This window comes from Sus scrofa, chromosome 10 (assembly GCF_054392235.1).
Source record: "Sus scrofa isolate SSC_HxYL_T2T_F1_AM1 chromosome 10, Sscrofa_HxYL_maternal_Yorkshire_Landrace_v2.0, whole genome shotgun sequence".
NCBI lineage: Eukaryota > Metazoa > Chordata > Mammalia > Artiodactyla > Suidae > Sus > Sus scrofa.
This window is the reverse complement of record NC_139392.1, coordinates 51,918,032-51,941,390: the sequence shown is the minus strand read 5'-3', so window position 1 is coordinate 51,941,390 and position 23,359 is coordinate 51,918,032. Positions and strand designations below refer to the sequence as shown.

General features: G+C 40.9%; 1 protein-coding gene across 1 annotated transcript in view; it reads right to left on the bottom strand.

Annotated features, from left to right (window-relative positions):
- ZNF510 (zinc finger protein 510) overlaps positions 1–23,359 on the bottom strand; it is a 44,758-nt gene that overhangs the window by 11,856 nt on the left and 9,543 nt on the right. The window contains exons 3-4 of the mRNA XM_021064574.2: positions 10,451–10,512; positions 5,956–6,111 (exon numbers count right to left, since the gene is read on the bottom strand). Of these exons, the coding sequence (XP_020920233.2) occupies positions 5,956–6,111; positions 10,451–10,512 (218 nt within the window). The remainder of the gene's footprint in view (positions 1–5,955; positions 6,112–10,450; positions 10,513–23,359) is intronic.

Here is a 23,359-nt window from a genome sequence, read left to right as displayed (position 1 = left end):
TACCTTGGATCAACTGAGCCTACACCACCGATCTGGCCTTTCTTTGACGAACTGCTTCAATGCAACTGATTAACCGATCTGCTAATTCCCTTAATCTTGACCTCTCATGTTGGAAGAAATCTTCACATTATTCCTCGTATCTCCAGTGTTTTATCTCCTCCAAGGGGGACTATTTGTCCACAAAAAGTTTGGTCCTTCTTTTTTTTTTTGTCTTTTTGCTATTTCTTGGGCCGCTCCTGCGGCATATGGAGGTTCCCACACCAGGGGTCCAATCGGAGCTGTAGCCACCTGCCTACACCAGAGCCACAGCGATCCGAGCCGCATCTGCGACCTACACCACAGCTCGTGGCAACGCCGGATCGTTAATCCACTGAGCAAGGGCAGGGACCGAACCCGCAACCTCATGGTTCCTAGTCGGATTCGTTAACCGCTGCACCACAACGGGAACTCCCAAGTTTGGTCCTTCTTACAAGCACACAGAGAGTTTAGAGTTGATCTGGTCTTAAAGGTGAAGAGGCTAAATGACAACATAGTAGAGGGAGCACAATACAGAGGGAAAGTCCGGAAACCATCCTCTTGGAGGGCTTGTTCAGAAGAACAGGCCTATTTCTCACAAGTAAAACAAGTGTGCACAGGTGTGTAACAGGTGATAATAATGGAATGGGCTCTATATTGTGAGCAATGCAGTGGTGCTCTGAAAAAGTGTAAATCCATATTATTTTGGTGGCCCACTTCCACAGAGGAGATAACCTTTTATTCAGAACAGAATTTAATGAGCAATCTCATCTAGGGAAGCTGAGGGCCTATGAAGATGGACCCATGGTAGTTCCAGATCCTGAAGCTAATGGTCTAACCAGAAAGACCAACACATACCAGATAATTTTCCACCAATGTATGAAGTATGGACAGGTGAAAGACATGGAGGCTGTGCAAATTCAGAAGAGGGATGGAAATTAGCCCAGTGGGAGACAAGGGGAAAGAAAAAGGCATTGTTTTCCTGGATGGGGCAACCAAAGCTGCTTCATGACAGGTCAAAAGTAAAGAGCCAGACCTCTTATCCATTGGAACGGCTACTATCAGAAAAACAGAAAATAGCAAGTGTTGACAAGGATCTGGAGCAACTGGAATCTTTGTGCATTGCTGGTGAAAATGCAAAATGGGGCAGCCACTATTGAAAACAGTATGGCAGTTCCTTCAGAAATTAAATATAAAACTGTTGCATGATCCAGCAATATATCCACCAGAATTAAAGGCAGAGTCTTGAAGAGATTCTGTACAGCTATGTTCATAGCAGCATTATTCATAAGAGCCAAAAAGGCAAAGCAACCTCAACGTCCAACCTCATGGATAAACAAAATGTGGTATATTCGTGCAATGTAATATTATTCAGCCTTGAAAAGGAAGGAAATTCTGATAAATGATTCATCATGGATGAACTTTGAGAGCTTTATGTTAAATGACATAAAATAGTCACAAAAAGATAAATACTATGTGATTCCACCTATATGAATAGTGAAATTCATAGAAATAGTATGGTGGTTACAATGGGCAGACGGGAGGGGGGCATGGGAGGTGATTTTTTTTTTTTTTTTTTGTCTTTTTGCCATTTCTTGGGCTGCTTCCGAGGCATATGGGGGTTCCCAGGCTAGGGGTCTAATCAGAGCTGTAGCCACTGGCCTACGCCACAGCCACAGCAATGTGGGATCTGAGCCACGTCTGCAACTTACACCACAGCTCATGGCAACGCTGGATCCTCAACCCACTGAGCAAGGCCAGGGATCGAACCCGCAACCTCATGGTTCCTAGTCGGATTTGTTAACCACTGAGCCACAACGGGAACTCCTGGGAGGTGATTTTTAATGGATATAGAGCTTTAGTTTTACAAGATGAAAAGAGTTCTGGAAACCAGTTGCACAACATTATAACGGTACTTAACACCACTGAACTGTACAATTAAAAAATGGCTAAGGTGGTAAGTTTTACATGATCTCTATTTTACCATAATTAAAGATAAAACTAAAAAAAAAAAAAAAAAAAAAGAAAGAAAAAAAGAAAGAGCCAGTCCACTTAGCTGCACAGGCTGCTATAACAAGATACTATAGACCAGGTGCCTTAAACAATAGTAATTTATTTCCTCACAGTTCTAGAGGCTGGAAGTCTGAGATTAGGGTATCAGCATGGCTGGGTTCTGGTAAGGTTCTTTTCCTGGCTTACAGATGCCACCTTCTCACTGTGTCTTCACATGGCCTTTCCCTGGGGCTTATATGTGAAGTCTATCTCTCATCCTCTTCTTATAAGACCACTAAGCCTGTTGGATTAGGATCCCACCCATACGACCGCATATAACCTTCACTACCCCCTAAAGGCCCTACTTCCAAATACCATCATGTTGGGGGTTAGGGCTGTGACACATGAATTTAAGGGGGACCCAAACCAATCCATAACACCAAGTGAATGAAACAAAGACTTGGTTCTAAAACTCAATCAGAAAAAGACAATGAGAATGTGCTATGAGGCAGAGTCAGGACCAGTAGTATGTGTTTAAAAAACTAAAGGATTTGGTTTTGCTTTATAATGAAGTTATGCACTGAATTTTTTAAATGTCGTATTTCCCCCTAGATCATAAATACTACACTAGGAAAATATAAAGAAAAGGATCTGTATTGGCTAAGCTATAACTATAGCATGTCACCTCCTTGCAATATCTTGGCTAGGCAATAAAAGTTGTCAAAAAAGTCTGAGCAGCAATAAAGTAAAAAGATGAAAGGAAAACTGAAATGTCTCCAAGGCCTGAATGTTATCCTGAGAAACTGGGAACTTCATTGTTTAGAGATGAGAGGCCACTGAGGTGACTTACAAATGGATGAGACATTACCTCATTAGAAATTAGATGAACGACCCATGTGGGAGATGACCCCGAGTAGTTGAAAAAGAGATGGGACAGATTATTAAAGAAGCCATTCCAGGAGTTCCTGTTGAGATGCAGCGGAAATGAATCCAACTAGTATCCATGAGGCACAGGTTCCATCCCTGGCCTCGCTCAGTGGGTTAAGGATCCGGCGTTGCCATGAGCTGCAGTGTAGGTCGGCAGCTGTAGCTCTGATTCAATCCCTAGCCTGGTTTTAACTTCCATATGCTGTGAGTGTGGCCGTAAAAAGAAAAAAGAAAGAAGGAAAGAAAAAGCTCTACTCCACCAGTTCAGTTGAGAGAACAGTAGGAGGAATAAAGTAGAGGAATGCATTTAAGATACATTAAATGGAGCTCCTGTCATGGCTCAGTGGGTAACGAACCCAACAAGTATCCATGAAGACGCAAGTTCAATCCCTGGCCTCGCTTAGTGGGTTAAGGATCTGGCATTGCCTCGAGCTGTGGTGTAGGTGGCAGACTCGGCTCGGATCCCACATTGCTGTGGCTGTGGCTGTGGCCGGCGGCTACAGCTTGAATTCAATCCCTAGCCTGGGAATCTCCATGTGCTGCGGGTGCAGCCCTAAAAACACAAAAAGAAAAAAAATAAAAATAAAAAAATACATATTAAGTTGAACCATATAAAATTGTTATCTTCGACCTACACAAACAGGAAAAGTACCCAGACATGCTTAGAGACCAATGTGGCAAGAGTTGAGAGTGTGAGCATGCAGGCAAGAGCAGTTATAAGGATGCATCCCATTTTTGTGGCTTGAGTGCCTGGCTGAATGCAGGTGTATTATACATAAGGAAAATTGATGATGATTAGTTTGGGAAGGGCTTTAAATGTTAACTTTTCCTTTGAATTACTTGTGCTAGAGACCCCTTTTAGATGCCTACAGAGAAATGGTGAGTCAACTTTGTCCAGTATGGTAGTCACATGTGACTATTTAGAACTTATATTATAAATTTGGGGAGTTCTCACTGGGAGTCTGGGGTTAATAGATGCAGACTATTGCATCTGGAGTGGATAAATAATGAGATCCTACTGTATAGCACGGGGAGCTATATCCAGTCACTTGTGATGGAACATGATGGAGAATAATGTGAGAAAAAGAATATATATATATGACCGGGTCGCTCTGCTGTATAGTAGAAATTGACAGAACACTGTAAATCAACTATAGTGGAAAAAATAAAAATAAGAAAATAAATAAATTAAAAAAAATTTAGGGCGTTCTCATTATGGCTCAGCAGTAACGAACCTAACTAGTATCCAAGAGGATGTGGGTTCAATCCCTGGCCTTGCTCAGTGGGTTAAGGATCTGATGTTGCTGTGAGCTGTGGTGTTTCTGTGGCTGTGGCATAGGTCAGCTCAAATGTGATCCCTCGCCTGGGAACTTCCATATGCTGGGGATGCACCCCTAAAAAGAAAAAAGAAATTTAGTTCCTCAGCCACACTAGCCACATTTCCAGTGCTCAAGAGGTACGTGTGGCTGGTGGTCACCATTTTGGACAGTGCAGATAGACTATTTCCATCATCACAAAAGGTGTCACTGGTCAGGGTGGGCTGCAGAGCCTCATTTGGGAGAACTAGTAAATACGTTATTATTAAAACCAGAAATGGGATGAAGTGAGTCAAGAAGACTTGTTAGAAGAACAGTGAGAAGGAATGGAAACTTGTGGATGAGACATATGAAAGGCTAAGAAAAGGAAGGTGACTCCATGAAACAAACAAGAGGCAGGACAGTGGCAGAGGAGGGTGTAACACACACTAAAGCAGGAGACCTTCCAGAGGTACAGAGAAGGGGACAGTCAGGCACTGCAGACAGGTCCAGTGACATAAGGAACAGGCGAGGCGCATTGGACTTGACTGTAATTAGGTCCCTGGTGCGTGCAGATCACAGGCACAGAGGAGACACCCAGGCTTTGTGCAGTAAACTGATGTATGAACAGAAAGTGTGGTAACATTTGCCAAAGAAGAGGACTGTCTGCTGAAGCAATTTTTTTTTTTTCCTTTTCTTTTTAGGGCTGCACCTGTGGCATATGGAAGTTCCCAGGCTAGGGGTCAAATCGGAGCTGCAGCTGCCGGCCTACACCACAGCCACAGCCACTCGGGGTCCAAGCCATGTCTGCAATCTACACCACAGCTCACGGCAATGCCAGATCCTCAACCCACTAGGCGAGTCCAGGGATCGAACCCGCATCCTCATGGATACTAGCTGGGCTCCTTACCGCTGAGTCACAATGGGAACTTCCATAAACTACTTCTTTATGACAGGTATTTGAGAGAAATATTTATGGAGAGCAGTTTTTTTTTAATTTCTTTTTCTTTAATATACTGATTTTTATTTTTTTCCATTATAGCTCGTTTGCAGTGTTCTGTCAATTTTCTTCTGTACAGTATGGTGACCCAGTTACATGCATACCTTCTTTTTTCTCACATTATCATGCTCCGTCATAAGTGACTAGACATAGTTCCCGGTGCTACACAGCAGGAGAGCTGTTTTAAAGACATGAACGTACAGGCCATTCATGCTGAGCTCTAATTAGTCTAAGCACTATGCCTGGATTCAGCAGGATGATCAGAAAAATATGTACCTCAACTTCCGTTTTAGTTACCTGAATGCCTGTGTTAACAAATGCCCCGCTTTGCCAATATGCCCTCTATTTCCAGGGGAATTTTTTCGGGGTTGTCCCCGGAAAGATGTACACCATCACCTCCAGGAAAACCAACAAAGACATTTCTCCTGACTCTGATGACTTTAGAAGGTTTGGTTTAAGCCTCTCAGCAACGCAAATCTTTAAACAAATATTGTTTGATGCTCTGCTGCGGCTATGAAAAAAGTTGGAAGAAACTTGCACCTGTACTTTAGAAAATCTGTGACACTTGGGGACCTGTATCTAGTCACGTGCTAACTCTGCTGTGCTATTCCTCTACTTTTGTATTATCCTCCCCGAATAATTCTGACCCACTTCTATAACTCCGTTATAGATTCATTAACCACCTATAAAAACCATTATTAAAAAAGATGTCAATGAACGACTCACCTGAGATATGTTCATTTTCTGCTGCTCTTGGGAGAATGCAGAGAACTGTGAAGACCAAGCTGGCAGCAGGGAGAAGGAGGCAGGAAAGATCTGGTGAGCTTCTGCCTCCACTTGTCTAAAAAAACTCGCATCACACCAGTTGGGGAACAGGTCTCTCTGTGGAAAAATGTTCTGTTGATCACCGAGAATGGGCAGGAAGCACCACATAGAGACAGCCCTCTGAGTATGTACATCTCCGAATGATCACATGGCTGTAGCCTTGCTGTTTTTCACTGGGTGACAGTACATTATTTTCCTATTGATTTCCAAAAATGTATGTCCCCTCTGACTAGTTAACAAAAGTTAAAACAGAAGATTAATATTAATATCCTATTAATATTATTGACATCTTGAGTTAGAAATCAACAGAAAACTGAACACGGGAGTTCCTGTCGTGGCGCAGCAGAAACAAATCCGACCATGAGGATGCAGTTTCGATCCCTGGCCTTGCTCATTGGGTTAAGGATCCGGTGTTGCCGTGAGCTGTGGTGTAGGTCGCAGATGCGGCTTGGATCTTGCATTGCTGTGGCTGTGGCATAGGCTGGTGACTACAGCTCTGATTAGACCCCTAGCCTGGGAACTTCCATATGCCACAGGTTTGGTCCTAAAAGGACAAAAGACCAAAAAAACCCCAAAAAACAAACAAACAAAAAAACTGTGAACATAAAGATGCTTAATGACAAAATATTTTAAAACCTTTTTTTTCTAACTTTTTACCATTTCTCAAAAAGACTTTTGATCAAACACTTTCAGTGACTTACCTGTGACAGAATGAACAGCACTGTGCTTTGGTCCTAGCTTTGTCCTGGGGACCAGGGGACATACAGCTCAAGCTCAATATATATATATTTTTGTCTTTTGCCTTTTCTAGGGCCGCTTCTTGTGGCATATGGAGCTTCCCAGGCTAGGGGTCGAATCAGAGCTGTAGCTGCCAGCCTACACCACAGCCACAGCAACGCGGGATCCGAGCCGCGTCTGCAACCTACACCACAGCTCATGGCAACGCTGGATCCTTAACCCACTGAGTGAGGCCAAGGATCAAACCTGCAACCTCATGGTTCCTAGTCGGATTCGTTAATCACTGAGCCACGACGGGAACTCCTCAATATTTTGTTTTAAGGTTTTAAGAGTCAAACAGAAATCCATCCCTATATTATCATTTTGTGGTTCTAAATGTTCAGGACAAAGGAGGCCTCAGCACATCTCTAGACGCCACATGGGATGAATATGGTGTGAGAGTGGTTCAGAATCTGGAAAGAGTGAGGGAAGAATGAAGAAAGTAGGGGGTTATTTAAAGGACTGAAGATAGAACTTCCTTGACTCTGGCTGTGGCTCTACCTGTGCCGTCTTATCAGTCACCCATCCCTTTTGCCCCCGCTCACCACCTTCTGCAAACTGATTCACAGTTTCCACGGTCACACAGTCTGTGATGGTTTTTAGATGTGGTGACATCACCAAGTTTGGCTCTCTCTAGGTAAGATGATTAAGAACTACCTCTGGTGGAGCAAATCACAACCTGCTCCTTTTGGGGTTTTTCTGCATCAGTTCTGAAGCTCTGATGAGGGCGAGTTCTGTGGGAAGGGCTATTCTTCCAGGTGGGATTCCTGTCCCCAGGGATCCCTCTTTCCTGCCACGAATGAGCTGCTTTGTTGCAGAGGTGATGAGACTTAAGCCTAGGAAACAAATTCACTTTAGTGGAGACTTTCAAATAGAGCAGGGTTTCTTGGCTTCAGTGCTAATGATACTGTGGGCTCGATAACTCTTTGTTGTGGGGGTCTATACTGTGCATTGTAGGATGTCAAGCTGCATTTCTGGCTTCTACCCACCAGGTGCCAATCGTGACAACCCCAAAGATTGTTTCCTGACATTTCCAAAGGTCCTCTGGGATGCCAAATCACCCTGGTTGGGAACCACCAGTGCAGGGCCTTAGACCCAATCCTCTTGGAATTCATGAGAACTGTTCTATCCATTACTGTAGCCACCAGCCACATCCCACTATTGAACACTTGAAATGTGGCTACTGCCACATGCTGAAATAACCTTTTTTAAAAATTTATTTTATTTTTTGTCTTTTTTGCCATTTCTCGGGCCGCTCCAGCAGTATATGGAGGTTCCCAGGCTAGGGGTTGAATCGGAGCTGTAGCCACTGGCCTACACCAGAGCCACAGCAACGCAGGATCCGAGCTGCGTCTGCGACCTACACCACAGCTCACGGCAACGCCGGATCATTAACCCACTGAGCAAGGGCAGGGATCAAACCCGCAACCTCATGGTTCCTAGTCGGATTCGTTAACCACTGCGCCATGACGGGAACTCCTGAAATAACCTTTTTTTAAAATGCAAGTTCCCAGGCGAGGGGTCAAATCAGAGCAGCAGTTGCCGGCCTATGCCACAGCCACGGCAATGCCAGATCCCAGACACATCAGTGACCTACACCACAGCTCACAGCAACGCAGGATTCTTTGACCCACTGAATGAGGCTAGGGATCAAACCTGCATCCTCATGGATATGAGCCGGGTTCTTAACCCACTGAGCCACGATGAGAATTCCTGAAATAACATTTATTTATTTATTTATTTCTGGTCTTTTGTCTTTTTAAGCCGCACCTGAGGCATATGGAGGTTCCCAGGCTAGGGGTCGAATCAGAGCTGTAGCTGCCGGCCTATGCCAGAGACACAGCAATGCCAGAACTGAGCTGTATCTGTGACCTACACCACAGCTCACGGCAGTGCTGGATCCTTAATCCACTGAGGGAGGCCAGGGATCGAACCCACAACCTCATGGTTCTTAGTCGGATTCATTTCTGTGCGCCACGATGGGAACTCCAGTAACATTTTCGATATACATTTTTGAGGTAGACACAATATATTCTTAAAATTAATTTCATGTGTTTTAGTTTTTAATGTGGCTGCTAGAACATTTAAGATTATATACGTGGCACGCGTCTTTCTATTGGACAGCACTGCACTAGAACATCAGACTGTGCATTCTGAAAACAGAAGACAGCATGGACAGTGCAGAAGCTGCTCGGAGCCTTAGTCTTAACCCAGAGGCTCTGGAGACAGGCCAGAAATCCCAGAATAAACATACCTGTTACAGAGTGGGATTTAGTTCGCATTGACTTTACAATCACAGTCCTGGGGATCTGGGGGCAAGTCACTCTGCTAGTGGTGTGATGGTTGCAATGCTGGGTTTTGGGTAAGCAGGGTCTTAGGAATAGCTTGAATCTGGGACTAAAGCGTATCTTTTTTTTACATCCTAGCTTCCTCACTTTTGTGACCTTGGGTCTCACCCCTCTAGGAGCCCATTTTCTTTTTCTCTTTTCTTTTCAGGGCCACACCTGCAGCATATGGAAGTTCCCAGGCTAGGGACTGAAACAAAGCCTCCGCTGCCAGCCTATGCCACAGCGGCATTTGTGACCTATGGGGCAGCTCATGGCATCACCTGGAGGCTCTGAGGGAGGGATCAAACCCACATTCTCACAGGTGCTAGTCGGGTTCCTAACCCACTGAGTCACAACAGGAACTCCTCATTTTCTTTTTAAAAATTTTTTTGTCTTTTGTCTTTTTTTAGGGCTGCACCCATGCAGCATATGGAGGTTCCCAGGCTAGGGGTCTAATCAGAGCTGTAGTTGCTGGCCTACACCACAACCAGAGCAACACCAGCTCCAAGTCACTGACTGTGACCTACACCACAGCTCATGGCAACGTGAGATCCTTAACCCACTGACTGAGGCCAGGGATCGAACATGCAGCCTTATGGTTCCTAGTCGGATTGATTGTTTCTGCTGCGCCAGGACAGGAACTCCTCTCATTTTCTTTTTTAATGATATGTTTATACCTATAAATAGAGTGGTTGTGAGGATTAAATACTGAATGAAAAGAACAAACTGTGTCCTAAATATGAATCAACATTATTGGTTGGCTTATTAAGTACTACTTACAGTGCTTATTACCTAGTACTTGGCTAAACGCATTACGGTGATGACTTTTCTCTGAACAATGCCACTAAGCAGTTACTAACAACCTTATTTTTAGATGAGAAAGCTGACTTACGCCAAAGTGACAGAGGCGGCATTTCCTCGCTTCTTCTGGCTGCTAAGCTGGGGAGCTCAACACAGACCCAGGGCCTGGGCGCGCTCTGTGGCAGGTTCACAACCAGTATTATAAATGCGCATTCCCTTCCGGCCGTTGGCAAGGGCTTTTCCCAGGTCCGACTGCGGTCGGCTCCCACACCCCCGCCCGCGCCGAGCATCTCTGACTGGCATCAGCTCCACCTGCGCCCCTGAAGCCCGATCCCATGCGCCTTCCCCAGGTCTACCTCCTGGCCGGGATAGAGGACAGGCGGAGGGAGTCCAGCCGTGGCGCAGGAGGGGTTCCCGGGACTTGCTATTACCTGGCCGTGGGCACAAACCTACCCTTCCTGCCTGGACGCCCAGACCTGAAACCTCCTCACCTGAGTGCGAACCCTCCGCTCCCGCAAGACGGCAGACAGCGGAAGCAGGAAAGTAGGGCTGACTGCACAAGCGCAGGGATGCCCATTCCCAGAATGCGGCGCGACCACCGGTGCGGCTCAAGACTACATTTCCCATGAACACCGCAAGTGCTTGCAAATATGGGTCTGGGGGCGGGGGGCGCGGGCGATTTAGGGAGCAGTAAGACGTTATCAACGGTCTGTACTCATAAGTGGATCCCAGATTCTACCAAAGCTCCAGAGGTTATGGGTTAAACTCTGATATTACTGCAAATTCAGTGTGTGATCCTCCATCGATGATCCTCTTCGGAGAAAACAAGCCATTTGGGAACAATTGGGGAAATTTGTCTGTAGACAGGATATTAGAAACTTTAAGGGAAGTTATCGTTACGTTTGTTGTTATAAAATTGGGATTAGGTAGGTAAATTTACTTTTTTAAAGAAATGCGTATTAAAGTACTTAACCATTGTATTATATATTTGTAATAAAATAACTAGAAAAGGCAAATATAGACAACGTTAAAAATATCTACCTCTAGAAACAAGCAGTGGAATAGGATTCTTAGAGGTTTCGGGCACGAGTCAACATAGAAACAGGACATGATTGGCTAGGAGGTCCGAGATTTTCCTCAAAGGCAGGTCCTATTTTCTAGGTTAAAGTAAGCTAGCTAAATAGTGTCATTATTAGTTCTCTTAGCGATAAATTTTTGGTTAATAAAATCAGTCCAAATTACTGAGGAAATCAAAGTAGACGCGTAAAATATTTACTTTGTCTACAATGGTCAAATTAATTAAACTTCATTTTTTTCTTAAACGTAGTATTGATGTACCTGTTTAAAAAAAAATTAAGCTAGTTAAAGCTGAGTGGGAGGATTTTGATTGGTCTATATTAAGTTTCCTTGACAATGGTATGTCCCATAAGTGCAGGCTGACTAAGGTTTAGATTTTCAATGTGGGCCCCCATTTTGTGCATCCTGATAGACAATTAACTTTATCATGTATATATACAATTTTTGTAAATGAAACTAAAATCTAACAAATACTAGGAAATGGCGCCTATGATTAATATGAAAGAATGGTGTCTAATCCTCAGAATTTATTTCTGAGAAAGAAAGAAAAAGGAATACCTGAAAATACACATAACTCAAATAAGGAAATGATTATCATGCAAACTATGCATGTCCTAGCAATGGATTTGCTTAAAATTTGTGTGCACACTTCTGAAATTAGAACTAAATTAGAAACCTCAGTTTATTCTTACATAAACACACATACACACTTTTCTTGGTTGATATTTTGTAACACTGATTATTTTATATGGCAACGGGAAAAAGCATAAGTTTCGATCAGCGAGAAAAAAGGACTAATGTTATCAGCAAGTTAGGGCAATTTTATGAATCCAGGTGTGTTTTTTTCTTTGACATTTATGTATTTTCTTTAACATTTATATATATATTTTTTGTCAAACCTAAAGGAACAATTCCAACTTTCATACCAATAAAAACATTTGGTAATGATTAGAAAAGAATAAAAAATGCATAGCAATGTGTCCATATTAACATGTATGCTACTGCTAAAATATTTAATAACTGATGGTTGTGCAATAAAAGTTCAAGTCCAGGAAGAAGAAAAAGTGAGGATGTAGTGTGTAGCAGAACTGGCTTCAATTCAGTGGAAAAAACATTCAGTAACCTCATTAGAACAAAGTAAGGCCATATCCACAGCATTCATATTATAATAAATAATTTTCACAGGGGTTCAAGCTATAGGTGCTTAAAAACAAATTTCTGAATTTCTTAAGTTCTTAATATGTAGCTCTTTCAGATTGGCTTTTTAAACTTACTAATAGGCATTTAAGTTTCTCCATGGTTTTTCATGGCTTAATAGCTCATTTCTTTTTGGTACTGAATAATATTCTATTGTCTGAATGTACCCCAGTTTATATACCCATTCATCTACTGAGGATCATCTTGGTTATTTCCAAGCTTTGGATATTATGAATAAAGCTGCTATAAACATCCCTGTGCAAATTTTTGTATGGACATACATTTTTCAGCTCCTTTGGGTAAATACTAAGGTGCATGATTGCTGGGTCATATGGCATGATTATACCTAGTTGTGTAAGAAATTGCCAAACTAACTTCCAAGTGGCTGAACCATTTTGCATTCTCACCACCAGGGAATGAGAACTCCTGTTGCTGCCCACCCTGGTTGGCATTTGTTGTTGTCAGTGTTTTGGATTTTGGTCATTTTCATAGGTGTGTAGTGGTATTTCACTGTACTAGTTTGCAGTTCCCTAATGACATATGATGTTGAGTATCTTTTGATATCCTTATATTCTTTGGTGAGGTGTCTATTCAGATCTTTTGTCCATGTTTACTTGGGTTCTTCTTATTGTTGAGCTTTAAATGTTCTTTACACATTTTGGATAAGTCCTTTATCAGATATGTCTCTGGCTCATATTTTCTCCTAGACCATGGCTTGTGTTCTCATCTTCTTGCCAGTTGGTGCTTTTTGCAGAGCAGAAACTTTTTATTTTAATGAAGTCCAGCTTATTAATCATTTCTTGCATGGATCGTATCTTTGGCGTTATATCTAAAAAACTATTACCAAACCTGAGATCATCTAGATTTTCTCCCATGTTATCTCCTAGGAGTTTTATAGTTTTGTACTTTACATTTAGGTTTACAATTTATTTTAAGTTAATATTTGTAAAGGTTATAATGTCCAGATAGATTTTTTGTTTTTGGTCTTTTTGCCTTTTCATGGTCTGTTCTCATGGCATATGGAGGTTCCCAGGCTAGGGGTCGAATCAGAGCTGTAGCTGCCAGCCTACACCAGAGCCACAGCAACTCGGGATCCGAGCGCATCTGCTACCTACACCACAGCTCACGGCTATGCTGATCCTTAACCCACTGAGCAAAGCAAGGGATCGAACCCTCGACCTCATTGTTCCTAGTCGGATTCGTAAACCACTGAGCTATGACAGGAACTCCCAGATAGATTTTTTTTTGCATTGTACATTCACTTGTTTCAGCATCATTTATTGAAAAATTTGTCATTTCTCCATTATGTTACCTTTGCTCCTTTGTCAAAGATTAGTTGACTAATCTAATTTGTGTTGGTCATTTTGAGCTCTCTCTTCTGTTCCACTGATCTTTTAGTCTATTCTTTCACCACCACCACATTATCTTGATTACCATAACTTTAAGTCTTAAAGTTTGGTAACATTAGTCTTCTGACTTCATTCTTCTCTTCCAACATTGTAATAGCTAGTCTGGGTCTTTTGACTTTTTATAAACTTTAGGATCAGTTTGTTTATATCTACAAAATAACTTGAAATTTTGATTGGGACTGCATTGACTCTATAAATCAAATTGGGACATCTTGGCAATATTGAGTCATCCTATCCATAAATGTGGAATATCTCTCCATTTATCTAGTTATTCTTTCATCAGAGTTTTGTAGTTTTTCTTATAGATCTTGTGCATATTTTGTTAGACTTATCACTAAAAGTTCAATTAACATTCAAGTAAAGAAGAAAAAAGGAAATTTTATTTGAAGCAAACTGAGGATTATAACCTCAAAAATAGAATCTTGGAAAGCTCTGAGAACTGTTTAGGGAACTATATTCAACATCCTGTGATAAACCATAATGGAAAAAGATATGAAAAAGAATAAATATATATTTATAACAGTCACTTTGCTGTACAGCAGAAATTAATACAACATTGTAAGTCAACTATAGCTTAATAAAAAAAATTTTTTTCCCTGTGGCATATGGACATTCCCGAGCTGGGGGTCGAACCACCTTCACTGTAGAAGCAACACTGAGTAGTTACGCTGTGAGCCACAAGGGAAGTTCCAATAAAATTTATATATATGTATATATATCTTTAAAAGCTTCTACTACCCTCTTTTTTTTCCCTTTCAGTTTTAGGTTCTACTAACTGAGCCAATGCTATAGTCACAGGCAGTGTGGACAGTGTTTACATTTCAAGGACATAGTAAGAGTTATGACTTCAAGCTTTTTTCTTCCTTTCTTTCTTTCTTTTCTTTTTTTTTTTTTTTAGGGCTGCACCTGTGGCATATGGAAGTTCCCAGGCTAGGGGTTGAATTGGAGCTGCAGCTGCCCACCTACACCACAGCCACAGCAATGAGGGATCCAAGCTTTGTCTGTGACGTACACCACAGGTCACGTCAGCATCGGATCCTTAACCCACTGAGCGAGGCCAGAGATCAAACACGTATCTTCATGGATACTAGTTGGGTTTGTAACCTGCTGAGCTACAGTGTGAACTCCCAACTTCAAGCTTTCTGATAGGAATATTTTTGTTTTCTCAGGGTGAGAATTTTGAAAAGATATTTTATCAAGTTGACTTCCTATACAGTTTTGGAATGTCCAAAGAGCTCCATTCTGGCCGTTTAAGAGTTAAGATGAGTACTTGCAAGCATTGACTTTGTTCCAGTTGTACCGAAAGCCAGCTAGGGTTCCAGCGAGTGGCTGTCAATCAGGGAGTTATTTGGTGCCTGTGGCATGGTTTCCATTTATTAATGTGGTAGCCTAATTCAGATATCATCTCAGCAACTTTCTGAGTGCAGTGTGATGGACTGAAAGCATGCTGCTTCTGAGTCTAGCTCCCCAAGGATTACCCTTGGGTTGATTTGACTCTTACACATCTTGATTTCTCTCTCTGATAGGCTAAAATTGCCTTGGGTGCTAAAAGCAGTAGGTGGCCAGTCTTACTGTGTCCCCTGGTAACCAGAATTTGCTTAATGGTGGTAGTGGGATCCTCTGTGGGACCACTGCACATAACAAGGATTGATCCTCAGATATTTCTGCTAGGGTCTCAGTTGTCTGAGAATGTTTGTGGCTGGAAGGAGAAAATGTCTTTTTTCTTTGGAGCTGAGCAGGTGCACCCTCTCATTTCGCTAGCAAATGATTTGTACAGACTGTATATAAACTGTGTATAATAACTTGTTTTCCAATTTAGGCCAAAATTTTGGAAAAGGCCCACTAACTCCAAGGTTCTGCCCTAGGTTCCTAGCAAATGTTCTGATACCTTGTCAGGGCTCAAATCCCAAGAAAAACAGCTGGATTAAAATTCAGGACATAAAGCAATTACATCTGGATATCGGGAGGACTCAAAAAAGCACCTAAGGAATATCAAGAAGTAGGTGGGGCTCAAAGGGCCCATGCTGGTACTGCGTGCCAGTTTGGGGTAGACTCCAGGTGTCTCTGATATCCTGCCAGTTATGCCGAGGAAATGTTGATAAAAGTTCAATTCACAATCAAGTTTGAAAGTAAAAAGGGAATCTTATTTGGGCCAAACTAAGGCTTATAACAGAGGAGACAGACTCTTGGAAAGTTCTGAGAACTGTTCCACCTGTTAGAAGTCAAAGGCACTGTCATATACATTTTTGAGACAAAGGATTGTATATTAAAATGACATATTGATGTTTTATATAAATGCTATTCTTTTTTTTTTTTTGGTCTCTTTAGGGCCGCACCCATGGCTTATGGAAGTTCCCAGGTTTGGGGTCAAATCGGAGCTGTAGCCACTGGCTCACATCACAGCCACAGCAACACCAGATCTGAGCCGCATCTGCAACCTACACTACAGCTCATAGCAAAGCCGGATCCTTGACCCACTGAACAAGGCCAGGGATTGAACCTGCATCCTCATGGATGCCAGTCAGACGCGTTTCTGCAGAGCTGCGATGGAAACACCTAAATGCTATTCTTTTAAGAAGTTACATTAAGAAGAAAGGAAAAAAATTTATTGACCTTTATGGCTGAGCAGGCATTTCCATCTTGGAGGAGGTTTGGTTAACATGTAATGCAGATATACATTGCACATTAGGGTAGGAGGGAAGAGACCCAAACAGACACACAGTGAGAATTTTATGTTTAATTTTTTTCCTTGTCCTGCCTTTATTTTTTATTTTTTTTGTCTTTTTGCTATTTCTTAGGGCCGCTCCTGCGGCATATGGAGGTTCCCAGGCTAGGGGTCTAATCCGAGCTGTAGCCATTGGCCTACCCCGGAGTCATAGCAACGCGGGATCTGAGCCGCGTCTGCAACCTACACCACAGCTCACGGCAACGCCAGATCGTTAACCCACTGAGCAAGTGCAGGGACTGAACCCGCAACCTCATGGTTCCTAGTCGGATTCGTTAACCACTGCGCCATGACAGGAACTCCTGTCCTGCCTTTAAATATAAGTTTTATTTCATCAGATTTATATCGAAGTTTTCCATTGTCTTAGGGTGCTTATGTAAATGGTGTTGTGTTTTTAATTTCAAAGTCCTCTTGTTCATTGCTTGTGTATAGGAAAATAATTGGTATTTTTTAATATTAACTTTGTATTCTGCATACTTGCCATAATTTCTTGTTAGTTCCAGGAGATTTTTTTCAGTTCTTTCATATTTTTTACAACCATGTCATCTGTGAACAAGGATGATTTTATTTCTTACTTCCAAATATGTATGTTTTATTTCTTTTTCTTGTCCTATTATATTAGTAGAACTGCCAGTATGATGTTGAAAAAGAGTGGTGAGAGGGGACAACCTTGCCTTGCTCCTGATCTTAAGTGGGATCTTGCCCAGGTATGATATTATCTATAGGTTTTTTGGCGGCTGTTCTTTATCAAGTTGAGGAAGTTCTCCTCTATTTAAAGTTTGCTGAGAATTTTTCATCATAATGGGTGTTGGATTTTGTCAAATACTTTTTCTGCATCTATTGATATGATCATGCGATTTGTCTTCCTTAGCCTGTTGATGTGATAGACTGCATTACATTACATTGATTTTCAAGTATGGGATCAGCCTCGCATACTTGGGATAAGCCCCCCCTTGGTTGTGGTGTATAATTCTTTTTATACATCAAATGATTCAGTTTGCTAATATTTTGTTGAGAATTTTAGCATTTGCATCAATGAGAGATATTGGGCTGTTAGTTTTCTTGTAATGTCTTTGGTTTGGGTATTAGGGCGAGGCTGTCATGGAACAGATTAGCAAGTATTTCCTCTGTTTCTATCTTCTGGAAGAGATTGTAGAGAATTGGTATAATCTCGTCCTTAAATGTTTGATGGAAGTCGTCAGCGACTTCATCTGGGCCTGGTGATTTATATTTTGATTTTTTAGTGTGAACTAGGTTGCATCCCTGGGATGAACTCCATGTCATTGCAGTGCATTCAGTTTGCTATTTTACTGAGGATTTTGCTCATGAGAGCTATTGGTCTATCGTTTCCTTTAAGTGTCTTTTACCAGTTTTGTTACAGGGTCATGCTGGATTCACTTAAATGAATGAGAATTCTTTTCCCGCTTCTGTCTTCTGAAAGAGATTGTGTAGAACAGCTTTATTTCTTCATTAAATGTCTCTCAGAATTCATCTGCTTAGTCTAAGATTATTTGGGTTATCCATTTCTCTTTCTTTTCTTTTTCTTTCTTTTTTTTTGGTCTTTTTTTTTTTTTTTTTTGCTATTTCTTGGGCCGCTACCGCGGCATATGGAGGTTCCCAGGCTAGGGGTCGAATCAGAGCTGCAGCCACCAGCCTATGCCAGAGCCACAGCAACGCTGGATCCGAGCCGCGTCTGCAACCTACACCACAGCTCACGGTAACGCCGGATCGTCAACCCACTGAGCAAGGTCAGGGATCAAACCCACAACCTCATGGTTCCTAGTCGGATTCGTTAACCACTGCGCCACGACGGGAACTCCCCATTTCTCTTTCAATGAATTTTGGCAATTTCTGTCTTGCAGAGAATTGGTTAATTTCATCTAAGTTGTAGAATTTATGGGCATGGACTTCATGTCATTCGCTTATTACCATTTTTAATGCTCATGCAGATAGTAATGATACCCCCTCTTTCATTCATGATATTGTTCATTTGTACCATTTCTCTTTTTGTCTTGGTCAATCCTACTGAGCAAGGTGTATGTCAATTGTCATTTTTTTCAAAGAATCAGCTTTTAGATATATTGGTTTTCCTCTATTGTTTTTCTATTTTCAATTTCATGATTTATGTACCTCTTTTCTTTTTTATTAATTATTATTTTTGTTGTTATTTCCCCAATACAGTTTTTTTCTTCAGCTATACAGCATAGTGACCCAGTTACACATATATGTATACATTCTTTTTTCTCACATTACATGCTCCATCATAAGTGATTAGACGTAGTTCTCAGTGCTACACAGCAGAATCTCATTGCTAATCCATTCCAAAAGCAACAGTTTGCATCCATTAACACCAAGTTCTCAATCCATCCCATTCCCTCCCCCTCCCCCTAGGCAACCACAAGTCTATTCTCTAACTCCATGATTTTCTTTTCTGTGAAAGTTTCATTCGTGATGTATATTACATTCTAGATATAAGTGATATAATACGGTATTTGTTTTTCTCTTTCTGACTTACTTCACTAAGTATGAGAGTCTCTAGTTCCATCCATGTTGCTGCAACTGGCATTATGTCATTCTTTTTTATGGCTGAGTAGTATTCCATTGTGTACATATACCACACCTTCCTAATCCAATCATCTGTTGATGGACATTTGGGTTGTTTCCATGTCTCAGATACTGTGAATACTGCTGCAATGAACATGTGTGGGCATGTATCTTTTTTAAGGAAAGTTTTGTCTGCATATATGCCCAAGAGTGTGGTTGCTGATCATATGGTAGTTCTATGTATAGTTTTCTAAGTTACCTCCATGGTGGTTGTGCCAGCTTACGTTCCCACCAACAATGCAGGAGGGTTCCCTTTTTTCCACACCCCCTCCAGCACTTGTTATCTGTGGACTTATTAATGATGGCCAATCTGACTGGTGTGAGGTGGTATCTCATGGTAGTTTCGATTTGCATTTCTCTTATAATCAGCAATGTTGAGCATTTTTTCATGTGTTTGTTGGCCATCTGTATATCTTCCTTGGAGAAATGTCTATTCAGGTCTTTTGCCCATTTTTCCATTGGGTGATTGGTTTTTTTGTTGTGGAGTTGTCTAAGTTGCTTGTATAATTTAGAGATTAGGCCCTTGTCAGTTGCATCATTTAAAACTATTTTCTCCCATTCTGTAAGTTGTCTTTTTGTTTTCTTTTTGGTTTCCTTTGCTGTGCAAAAGCTTGTCAGTTTGATTAGGTCCCATTGGTTTATTTTTGCTCTTAATTTCTGTTGCCTTGGGAGACTGACCTGAGAAAATATTCATGAGGTTGATGTCAGAGAGTGTTTTGCCTATATTCTCTTCCAGGAGTTTGATGGTGTCTTGTCTTATATTTAAGTCTTTCAGCCATTTGGAGTTTGTTTTTGTGCATGGTGTGAGGGTGTGTTCTAATTTCATTGCTTTGCATGCAGCCGTCCTGGTTTTCCAGCAATTCTTGCTGAAAAGACTGTTTTTTTCCCATTTTTTGTTCTTGCTCTTGCATCCTTTGTCAAAGCTTAATTGACCATAGGTGTCTGAGTTTATTTCTGGGTTCTCTATTCTGTTCCATTGGTCTATATGTCTGTTTTGGTACCAGTGCCACCCTGTCTTGATGACTGTGGCTTTGTAATATTGCCTGAAATCTGGGAGAGTTATACCTCCTGCTTGGTTTTTGTTCTTCAGAATTGCTTTGGCAATTCTGGGCTTTTTGTGGTTCCATATAAATTTTTGGATTGTTTGTTCTAGTTCTGTGAAATATGACACAGGTAATTTGATAGGGATTGCACTGAATCTGTAGATTGCTTTGGGTAGTATGGCCATTTTTACAATATTAATTTTTCCAACTCAGGAGCATAGAATATCTTTCCATTTCTTTACATCTTCTTTAATTTATTTGATTAATGTTTCATAGTTCTCGGCATATAAGTCTTTCACCTCCTTGGTCAGGTATATACCCAGGTATTTGATTTTGGGGGGTGCAATTTTAAGAGGTATTGTATTTTTGTATTCCTTTTGTAATATTTCACTGTTAGTATACAGAAATGCGACTGATTTCTGAATGTTCATCTTATATCCTACTACTTTGTTGAATTTGTTGATCAGTTCAAGTAGTTTTTGGGTTGAGTCCTTAGGGTTTTCTATATATATGGTGAATGTGGGCATCCCTGTCTTATTCCAGATTTCAGTGGGAAGGCTTTCAGCTTTTCTCCATTGAATATTATATTTGCTGTGGGTTTGTCATAAATGGTTTTTATTATGTTAAGGTATGTTCCCCCTATACCCACTTTAGTAGGAGTTTTGATCATGAATGGATGTTGGACTTCATCAAATGCTTTCTTTGCATCTATTGAGATGATCCTATGGTTTTTAACTTTTCTTTTGTTAATGTGGTATATGAGGTTGATTGATTTGCATACGTGGAACCATATTTGTGCACCTGGGATGAATTCCATCTGGTCATGGTGTATGATCTTTTTTGCGTGTTGTTGGATTTGGTTGGCTAAAACTTTGTTGAAAATCTTTACGTCTATATTCATCAAAGATATTGGTCGAGAGTTTTCTTTTTTGGTGGTATCTTTGTCTGGCTTTGGAATTAGTGTAATGGTGGTGCCATAGAATGTCTTTGGGAGTGTTGCTTCTTCTTCAACCTTTTGGAAAAGTTTAAGGAGAATGGGTATATAAGTTCGTATTTGTATGTTTGGTAGAATTTGCCTGTGAAGCCATCTGGGCTTGGACTTTTATTTGTGTAGGGAGTGTTTTTATGACATATTCAGTTTAATTTCTAGTGATCTGTCTGTTCAGTTGATCTATTTCTTCTTGATTCAGTTTTGGCAGGCTGTAAGTCTAGAAGGTTTTCCATTTCTTCTAGGTTGTCAAATTTGTTGGCATATAATTGTTGATAGTATTCTCCCATGGTTTTTTGTATTTCTGTAGTATCTGTTCTTACGTCTCCTTTTTCATTTCTTATTTTGTTTATTTGTTTTTTTCCTCTCCTGTTCTTGGTGAGTCTAGCCAGAGGTTTGTCTTTTTGTTTACCTTTCAAAGAACCAGCTCTTGGTTTTATTGATTTCTTCTATTTTTTTTAATCTCTATTTATCGGTTTTCTCTTTGATCTTTATGATTTCTTTCCTTTGGCTGACCTTATGTTTTGTTTGTTCTTCTTTTTCTAATTCATCTAGGTGGTGGGTTAAGTTGTCGATTTGAGATTTTTCTTCTTTCTTGAGGAAGGCCTGTATTGCTATGAATTTCCCTCTGAGCACTGCTTTTGTGGCATCCCATAGATTTTGAGTGATTGTGTCTTCACTATCTTTTGTCTTAAGGTATTTTTAAAATTTCCTTCTTGATCTCCTCATTGACCCATTGGTTTTTTTATATTGTTTAGTCTCCTTGTAGTGTGTTTTTTTCTCATTTCTTTCCCTGTGATTGATTTCTAGTTTCATGCCTTTGTGGTCAGAGGAGATACTTGAAATAATTTCTATACTGTTAAATTTGTTGAGGTTAGCTTTGTGCCCTAATATGTGATCAATTCTTGAGAATGTTCCATGTGCACTTAAGAAGAATATGTATCCTGCTGGGAAACCTGGACAGCTGCATGCAAAGCAATGAAATTAGAATACACCCTCACACCATGCACAAAAACAAACTCCAAATGGCTGAAAGACTTAAATATAAGACAAGACACCATCAAACTCCTAGAAGAGAATATAGGCAAAACACTCTCTGACATCAACCTCATGAATATTTTCTCAGGTCAGTCTCCCAAGGCAACAGAAATTAAGAGCAAAAATAAACCAATGGGACCTAATCAAACTGACAAGCTTTTGCACAGCAAAGGAAACCAAAAAGAAAACAAAAAGACAACTTACAGAATGGGAGAAAATAGTTTTAAATGATGCAACTGACAAGGGCCTAATCTCTAAATTATACAAGCAACTTAGACAACTCCACAACAAAAAAACCAATCACCCAATGGAAAAATGGGCAAAAGACCTGAATAGACATTTCTCCAAGGAAGATATACAGATGGCCAACAAACACATGAAAAAATGCTCAACATTGCTGATTATAAGAGAAATGCAAATCGAAACTACCATGAGATACCACCTCACACCAGTCAGATTGGCCATCATTAATAAGTCCACAGATAACAAGTGCTGGAGGGGTTGTGGAGAAAAGGGAACCCTCCTGCACTGCTTGTGGGAATGTAAACTGGTACAGCCACCATGAAGAACAGTTTGGAGATACCTTAGAAATATATACACAGAACTTCCATATCACCCCACAATCCCACTCTTGGGCATATATCCAGACAAGTTTCCTTGAAAAATACACATGCCCGCACATGTTCATTGCAGCAGTATTCACAGTATCTGAGACATGGAAACAACCCAAATGTCCATCAACAGATGATTGGATTAGGAAGGTGTGGTATATGTACACAATGGAATACTACTCAGCCATAAAAAGGAATGACATAATGCCAGTTGCAGCAACATGGATGGAACTAGAGACTCTCATACTGAGTGAAATAAGTCAGAAAGACAAATACCATATGATAGCATTTATAATTGGAATCTAATATACATCATGAATGAACCTTTCACAGAAAAGAAAATCATGGACTTAGAGAATAGACTTGTGGCCACCCGAGGGGAGAGGGAGGGAGTGGGAGGGATCAGGAGCTTGGGGTTATCAGATACAACTTGGAATGGATTTACAATGAGATCCTGCTGAGTAGCATTGAGAACTATGTCTAGATACTTATATCGCAACAGAACAAAGGGTGGAAAAAAAATGTATACATGTAAGTGTAACTTGGTCCCCATGCTGTACAGTGGAAAAATAAATAAATTTAAAAAAAAGAAGAATGTGTATCCTGATTTTTTTTGGATGTAATGTCCCAAAAATGTCCATTAAGTCTAACTTTTCTATTGTTTCCTTTAGGATCTCAGTTGCTTTATTGATTTCTGCCTAGAGTATT